The sequence below is a fragment of the Pituophis catenifer genome, unplaced genomic scaffold, assembly GCF_029215685.1.
Source record: "Pituophis catenifer annectens isolate HBS135680 unplaced genomic scaffold, rPitCat1.0.hap2 SCAF_10, whole genome shotgun sequence".
In the NCBI taxonomy this organism is placed as follows: domain Eukaryota; kingdom Metazoa; phylum Chordata; class Lepidosauria; order Squamata; family Colubridae; genus Pituophis; species Pituophis catenifer.
The window spans coordinates 6,316,426-6,325,008 of NW_027256890.1; the positions used below are offsets into that span (position 1 = coordinate 6,316,426).

General features: G+C 49.1%; 1 protein-coding gene across 1 annotated transcript in view; it reads left to right on the forward strand.

Moving 5' to 3' along the window:
- Positions 1–8,425: 8,425 nt before the first annotated feature.
- MMP17 (matrix metallopeptidase 17) overlaps positions 8,426–8,583 on the forward strand; it is a 118,821-nt gene continuing 118,663 nt past the window's right edge. The window contains exon 1 of the mRNA XM_070950844.1: positions 8,426–8,510. Coding sequence (XP_070806945.1) covers positions 8,433–8,510 — 78 coding nt within the window. The 5' untranslated portion in view covers positions 8,426–8,432. The remainder of the gene's footprint in view (positions 8,511–8,583) is intronic.

The window sequence follows — 8,583 nt, forward strand, 5'->3', positions numbered from 1 at the left end:
ACCAGAGGTTTTGTCTTCCGAGCTTTCAGACTCATGCTGGAGCCCATCTTCAGGGAACTTCTCTCTAGCAAATTGTGTGCTGTCAGGTCTCCTTCTGATAATGCCTATCTCTAGTTTTACACTGAGTAGGAAACAGGTTCTCATGATTGAATAACTTTTAAGCCTCTAGATCAGGGCTTCCCAACCTTTTCTATTCTCCGCATCTCTAGAACACTTCTGATATATTCTCGCACCCCTTACAAAAGTAAATATCTGGTTTGAATTATGCATATACACTATAACCGTGATGGCAAACCTATGGCACGCATGCCAGAGGTGGCAAGCAGTGCCCTCTCTGATGGCACATGAGTTGTCACCCCAGTTCAGCTCCGCTGCGCATGCATGCGTGCCTCCCACCAGCCAGCTGGTCTTAGCGTCTCTGTCGGGGGGGGCGGGGGAATGCGTGCATGCACAGAGGGTGGGGCACATGCGTGGGTGCCACACATGCATGTGTGGGGGGACACGTGTGGGGGGCACATGCACATGCGTGTGGGGGTGCATGTGGGGGGCCACGCGCACATTGTATTTTGGGATTTGCATGCGCTTTGGGCACCCGGTCTGGAAAAGGTTAGCCATCACTGCACTATAATTTTGAAACTTCTAAATCCAAGTTTTTTCACCCCCCTGGAATATCATCTCACATCCCCAGTTGGGAACCCTTGCTCTAGATAAGAAATAGCAAATTCCAAATTTGGAGCGACTTGGTTAGCTAGAGTTAGCATAAGATTTTTAGAAGAAAATAGTTGATGGTATCTACTCTGTTTGACAGGGAGTGTGGTGGAATGTGGTCTGGATTCCCAGGAGGGAGGGGCTGCATTCCAGAGAGCAAAGAGACGTCAAAGATTAGATAATCTTCCAGGGAGGAAGCAATTTAAGACGGCTGCTCCTTAGTGATTCTCAGAGTGTATCTTTAATGATGCACATGGTACCGGCCATCCATTCCATAACAGCTTGGGATAAAATCAGGGGTGAAATGCTAACGGTTCGCTCCGGTTTGGTTGAACCAGCAGTTTAAAAAGCTACCGGTTCGGGCAAACCAATAGTTTAAAAAAGCTACCGGTTCCTCTGAACTGGTATTCCAACAATCAGCTGTGCTGCGGGTTTAGCTTTAGCAGGAAATCCTGCTTTCTAGTTAAGCTAAATAACGCAACACAGCTGATCCTCCCCCTCGCTGTTCTACTTACCTTCCCAAGCCTCCTTTTGGTGCATATTACACATGTGCATGCAGCACACATTTGGTGTGCATGCAGCACACATTTGGTGTGCATGCGCGCGTGGAGCGTGCAAGCGTGACCAGCGAACCAGTAGCAAACCGGTTCAGATTTCACCACTGGATAAAATTGTAGGTATTTACTTTCAAGGTAATAACAAAAGGGATCTCTTTTTTCATCTCCCCCCCCCCCCGACAAATACACCAACCTGAATGATCGAAGTGGATTCCACCTGCTTTCCCCTGGCTTGGTGCTGCACTGCAGGAAAACAGTGGATCAGCCTGAGGTTGTCTCAGCTGCCAAGTGATATAATTCCTCGTACGAGAAGGATTACGAACTTAGTTGCAAAAATCACTCTAACGCAATGTTGCTAAGCAATGGGTGAGTTGTCACGAAATACTCCAAAGATAATATTTCTTACAAATGAAACGCGGCAGGCAGCATTTCAAAAACACGCCTGGAGGGATTTTAATAAGCACCAACTTATAATAATGATGATTTTGGCACAGATCGGATTGGGTGGCAAGACAAAGCCTCCCACGAATGAGAGAAGAGGGTTTTGGGCTGGACAAATGAGGTGGAACATACCGGCGAGGGTTTTCCGACGAAGCTCAGAGGGGAAGGCGAAGATTAAACGTGCAGCGTTGGGAGCAAAGGACAGTTTGCTTGAAAAGTAGTAGCAAAGATCAGAAGTTACCATAAATGAGCCGAAGCTGACGGAAAGGAAGTTTTCTTTGTTCTCGTCCTTGAAAATATTTCAAAAATGTGGCCCTCCCTCCTGAGCTGTTATGAGACACGCATTGAAAGCTGTTGGGGAAAATGGATGGTTCCAGGGGTGAAATCCAGCAGGTTCTGACAGGTTCTGGAGAACCGGTAGCGGAAATTTTGAGTAGTTCGGAGAACTGGCAAATGCCACCTCTGGCTGGCCCCAGAGTGGGGAGGGAATGGAGATTTTGCAATATCCTTCCCCCAGGAGTGGGGTGGGAATGGAGGTTTTGCAATACCCTTCCCCCAGGAGTGGGGAGGGAATGGGGCAGGGGTGAAATCCATCAGGTTCTGACAGGTTCTGGAGAACCAGTAGTGGAAATTTTGAGTAGTTTGGAGAACTGGCAAATGCCACCTCTGGCTGGCCCCAGAGTGGGGAGGGAATGGAGATTTTGCAATATCCTTCCCCCAGGAGTGGGGAGGGAATGGAGATTTTTCAGTATCCTTCCCCTGCCATGCCCACCAGGCCACACCCACCAAGCCACACCATGCCCACCAAGCCATGCCCACAGAACCGGTAGTAAAAAAAATTTGAATTTCAACCACTGAATGGTTCCCCCCAGCAGAGAGAAGTCGTATCTCATTCTGGAGTGAGTCTTCTCATCTTCTCATCTTCATAGCCTTCTTCTTCAATCCCATCCTCCCTTTTTGGGCAATTGGGGCTGTGCCAGAGGTGGGTGGGTTTCGCATAATTTTACCACTGGGTTGCCGTGCACCTAAATTTTACGCATGCACGCAATTTAGAAAATGTGGCTAAATAGGATGGCATAGCGCCATACCGGTTTCAACTGAACCGGTCTGAACTGGCTGATTTCCACCTCTGGGGTGCACTGACTTGATAAGAGACTTTCTGGGAGAGAAGAAATGGAAATAGGTCTTTTGCAAATTTTCCCAATGCTAATTCTGGCACTTCCAAACATGACGTCCATGGATTTCTTTCTTTAACGAGGGCTAAGGTCTCTGACATATCTGCTTTTTTGTTTCTTTTTTAAAAGTTTCATGTCTTAAAATTGAATGAAGTGTGGAGTCCGTGGTGCTCTCTGTTTTCCTGGCTGTTTTCTTGCAGAGGTTTCACTACATAACTGGGTAACGTCCTCAGTGTTGAAAGGAAGGGAGTTTTGCTCTCTGTTCCTATACAGTAGATTGCCATGATATAAGTTGGTGGGGCGTGTGGTCTTTTCCTTGGCAGTTTTTTGATTTGAGTATTGTTTCCTGCTTGCTTGCCTGGTCCCTGCTTATCTGGGCTGCTGCAGAGGATGTGTTCTGATTTATATGGGTCAATAAATCAATCAGTAGGCACATAGAGATAAACCACATTTACACACCATTCAAAAGAGATAATAAAAAAGCTCTTCCTCCTTCTATTCTATTCTATTCTATTCTATTCTATTCTATTCTATTCTATTCTATTCTATTCATCTTCTATTCTTCCTTCCTTCCTCCTCCGCCTCCACCTATTCTCCTCTTCTCTCCTCTATTCATATTCAATTCTATTCTTCCTTCCTTCCTTCTTCCTCCTCCTCCTCCCCATTCTACTCTACTCTATTTTTCCTTACTTACTTCTCCTCCTCCTCCTCTATTCTATTCTATTCTATTCTATTCTATTCTATTCTATTCTATTCTATTCTATTCTACTCTACTCTACTCTACTCTACTCTACTCTACTCTACTTTCCTTCCTTCCTTCCTCCTACTCCTCTGTTCTATTCTATTCTATTCTATTCTATTCTATTCTATTCTATTCTATTCTATTCTATTCTATTCTATTCTATTCTATTCTATTCTATTCTATTCTATTCTAATCCAGTCCTGTCCTGTCCTGTCCTGTCCTGTCCTGTCCTGTCCTGTCCGGTCCTATCCTATCCTATCCTATCCTATCCTATCCTATCCTATCCTATCCTATCCTATCCTAATTAATTCTAATCTTATTCTATTCTAATTAATTTTAATCTTATTCCTTCTCCTTCTCCTTCTCCTTCTCCTTCTCCTTCTCTTTCTCCTTCTCCTTCTCCTTCTCCTTCTCCTTCTCTTCTCTTCTCTTCTCTCCTCTCCTCTCCTCTCCTCTCCTCTCCTCTCCTCTCCCTTCCCCTCCCCTCCCCTCCCCTCTCCTCCCCTCTCCTCTCCTCTCCTCTCCTATTCTATTCTTCTCCCTTTTCAAGTCCCAGCTCTTGTGCCTCTTGCTCCTTCTCTTCATCTGACAAGTGACAATATCAGAGTCTTTATGCACACACACAAGACAGAGACACCATAGGCAGCTTGGTTCTTGGCTGCACCCTCAACATATTTTATTCTAACCATTCCCCCCACCACCCCCACCCCCGTCTTCTTATTTAGAGCTGCTCAGGTTATATTTTATTTGTGGAATACTGTATGTGCTGTTTGTGGAATATGTTTTATGGGGCTATTCAATGGCTGTGCCGTGCCTCCTGTTTTATTGACAGAGTTGTATTTTAATTTTGCTTTTCTTTAAAAAAAACCTGTGAGGCTCCCTTATGCATCGTCACGGCAAGGTGAGAGATAAATACCGAAGTGAATCAATAAAAATAAAAATATCCTATTGACTGAGGAATCATACAGGTTTCAGAAAATGCAAAAGGTCGGGATGGAGAATTCAAGAGCTTGATTTAGCAGGAGGGCGGAGCTTTAAAGGAGGAACAACTGTGCTTCTACATTAAGCTCCGCCCCCTATCACTACTTTAGTCTAGTGGTAAAGGCACCAGCTAGATATCAGGAAACAGTGAATTGCAGTCCCGCCTTAGGCACGGAAGCCAATTGGGTGACTTTGGGCCAATCACCAGGAGAGGGTGAGTTCTAGTCCCACCTTAGGCATGGAAGCCAATTGGGTGACTTTGGGCCCAATCACCAGGAGAGGGTGAGTTCTAGTCCCACCTTAGGCATGAAAGCCGATTGGGTGCCCTTGGACCAGTCCCCCTCTCTCTCAGCTCAACCCACCTCACAGGGTTGTTTGGAGTTATTTGTAAAAATAATAAAAGGCAGAATATGAATAATAAATAAAAAAAGATGATTTTAAACAAAGCTCATAAATCAATTATGAGCTGCAATCGGTCTGCAGATCCAATTTTCTCCATCCTTCATCAAAAGAGTGAGAAAGATTTTGAAATCGAGAATTTTGATTTCAAGAATCCCAAAAATAAGACTATTTTTAATGATTTTTTTTGCCCCCAGTGAGCTTCCTAATAATCTAATGGGCCGGGGACCCCTGCCCTAAACTCCATCTCTCCACCCTGTTTCTCAGGGTCTTTCTCATACACCCATCTCCTTTACAGCCTGAGAAACTAGGGAGGGTCCCCAGCTGCAACTCCATCTCTTTATCTGACTTTTCCTTGCCAGTTTCTCTTTGCCTGGTTTCCCAGGCTGGTAGTTTCCACAAGCTGCATTTTAATGGTTGCTTAAACTCTCTTTTTAAGGGACACGGTGGCTCAGTGGCTAAGATGCTGAGCTTGTCGATCGAAAAGTTGGCAGTTCAGTGGTTCGAATTCCTAGTGCCGCGTAACGGGATGAGCTTCCGTGACTTGTCCCAGTTTCTGCCAACCTAGCAGTTCGAAAGCAGGTAAAAAATGCAAGTAGAAAAATAGGGACCACCAGACAGCACTGGCTCTTCGGTTTGAAACGGAGATGAGCACCGTCCCCTAGAGTCAGGAACAACTAGCACATATGTGCCAGGGGGAACCTTTATCTATCTATCTATCTATCTATCTATCTATCTATCTATCTATCTATCTATCTATCTACCTCTATTCATATACATCTGTCTCTCTCTCCAGCTCTCTTTTCTGCAATTATGTCCGTCCATCCATCTATCCATCCATCTAGATCTATCTATCTATCTATCTATCTATCTATCTATCTATCTATCTACGCAGTGGCTCAGTGGCTAAGATGCTGAGCTTGTCGATCGAAAGGTCAGCAGTTCAGCGGTTCGAATCCCTAGTGCCGCGTAACGGGGTGAGCTCCCGTGACTTGTCCCAGCTTCTGCCAACCTAGCAATTGAAAGCAGGTAAAAAAGGCAAGTAGAAAAATAGGGACCACCTTTGGTGGGAAGGGAACAGCGTTCCGTGCACCTTTGGCGTTGAGTCATGCTGGCCACATGACCATGGAGACGTCTTCGGACAGCACTGGCTCTTCGGCTTTGAAACGGAGATGAGCATTGCCCCCTAGAGTCGGGAACGACTAGCACATATGTGCGAGGGGAACCTTTAACTTTACCTTTAAAAAAAAATAGCGATTTAGCTTTCTCTGCAGGTATGCCTTTATGATGTGTGTGTTTATGTGTGAATTGTGGTTGGCTTTTGGTTTTGCGAGACCGCAGGGAGAAAGGGACTTTTGCAGTGTCTCCGAGTAGTAACATTCCCATGACTGATGATGATGAAGAGGATGCTGATGATGGAAAACTGTGATGCAAAGAACAGGGGGGACTCGCCCCTGTCCCCTCCCTCGCCGCCCCACCCCCCTCCACCCCGTTGGCTTGCTGCAATGCAGGCAGAGTCTCTTCTAATGGGATATGACATCATTATCTCCATTCTACAATGCATCCATCTACAACACCGTCCTTTCAACTGTGTTCCAAGAAGGCTCCCCACCCATTTTGCACCATTCAGGTGACCCTGAGGACACAGATAAAACTCCAAGTGGCCTCAATGATCCTCTCAAAGGATGCAAATGACCAGCTGTCCTGCAAGAAGCATCAATCCTTCCATTCCCCACCATCCAGTCAGAGCGGAAGAAGCTTCTTGGATGAGAAGTGAAACATCTTCAAAGAAAAAAAGGACCTGGAGGACTGAGAATCTCTACAGACTTTTAGCTATGCAATTTGGGATGAACGCTCTTGGAACGGCGTGGGAGTAGGAATGGATTTCCAGGGGGGAAAAATGGCAGACTACAGGAACCATTTGCACCACTTAGGTGACCCTGAGGACACAGATAAACCTCCAAGCGCTTCAAGGGACCCTCTAAAACAGTGTTTCTCAACCTTGGAAGCTTGAAGATGGGTGGACTTCAAACTCCCAAAATCCCCCCAGCCAGCACTGCTGGCTGGGGGATTCTGGGAGTTGAAGTCCACCCATCTTCAAGCTACCAAGGTTGAGAAACACTGCTCTAAAAGGATGCAAATGACCAGCTGTCTGCAAGGAATATCAATCCTTCCATTCCCCATTATCCAGTCAGAGCTGAAGAAGCTTCTTGGATGAGAAGCGAAAGGTCTTCAAAGAAAAACAGGAAAAGCATCCTGACCTGAAGGACTGAGAATCTCCAACGGGAGGGAGAGAGCGCTCCGAAGTCGGGACAAGGACCAGGCGCTTCCATAAGATCCCGTCCCCTGAAGCCAGGCAAGGAGATGCGCCTCTGGGACCCTCGGAGCATCTCCTTGGCCCTCTCCCTGACCCAGTCTAGATCTAGAACCCCCCTCCTCTTCCTCCTCTTCCTCCACCCCCCCCCCAAGCTCTCTAGAGGCACAACCCGTGTCCCGGCCACGCGGAATCCTCCATCCCCAGCTCGCTGCTGCGCTGCGTCTTGACGCGCGCGGGAGGGAGCTCTGTGCCCGAGCCGGGGAGCGCGCCTCCCCGCTCGCCAGCGCCCCGGCCGGCCCTCCAAGGCGACGCCTCCGAGACCCCCCTCCCTTTCCCGCCGCCCCCGCTCCGCCCTCCTTTCGCAAAGCTTTGCCGTTGCCGCGACCGAAAAGGACTTCTCCGGGCTCAGCTGCGCTCTCTCTTCACTGACCCGGCGGCTGCGTCTCGGTGTTGCTGGGTGGCGACTGCGCGCTTCTTCTTCTTCCTTTTTTTGGGCAGCTGTCGGAGCGCGACGTCCAGCCCCAGCTGGGGAAGGAGTGAGTGGGGGGGAGCGACGGATTCTTCGCAGCTCCCAGAACTCTGAGACGCTTCTGGGAGCGCCCGAGAGCCTTTAGTCCGCGATTGTTGCTTGCCTGCCTGCTTGCCGGGCGCACCGGTTTGCGCCAGAAAAGTTGGAACCGACGCCGGGGGTTGGAGCCCACTCCTCGGATCTCTGGACGCTGGTTCCTCCGGGCACAGCTGAGCCGACGACACCCCTCCCCAAATTCCCCACCCCCGCAGGAGCTTCTGCCACTGCGCCCCCCCCCCGACCCCCTCCTCATCTTCTTGAGGACGCGCGGGGGCTGGCGGGGAGGGGGCTGCTGCTGCTGTTGCTGCTGCGAGGGGAGCGGCTTTCCCCCGGCGACAGTCCCCGCCGGCAGCGCTGAAACGCGGATGTCGCCCTCCGCCTCTTCCCCTTTGCGGATCGCCGGCGGCGCCCGGCGTCTTCCTCAGCCTTCCTCGGCGGCTCCGCGGCTGCGGGCGGCGGCGGCGGCGGCGGTGGAAGACGACTGAAAGGGATGTTGGGCAGCTGTTGGCCCCGGCCCTGCCTGCCCCCCCAGGAGATGTTTCTGATGCTCGCCTTTTGCTTGGCGACGCGGCGGACCTTGGCCGCCCCCACCCCCACCGCCGAGGAGCTGGCGCGGGGAGTTGTAAGTGGGGCTCGTTTCTCTCTCTCTTTTTTTGGGGGGGGTTGTCTTCTGCGCGAAGGGATCTCTCCAGGGG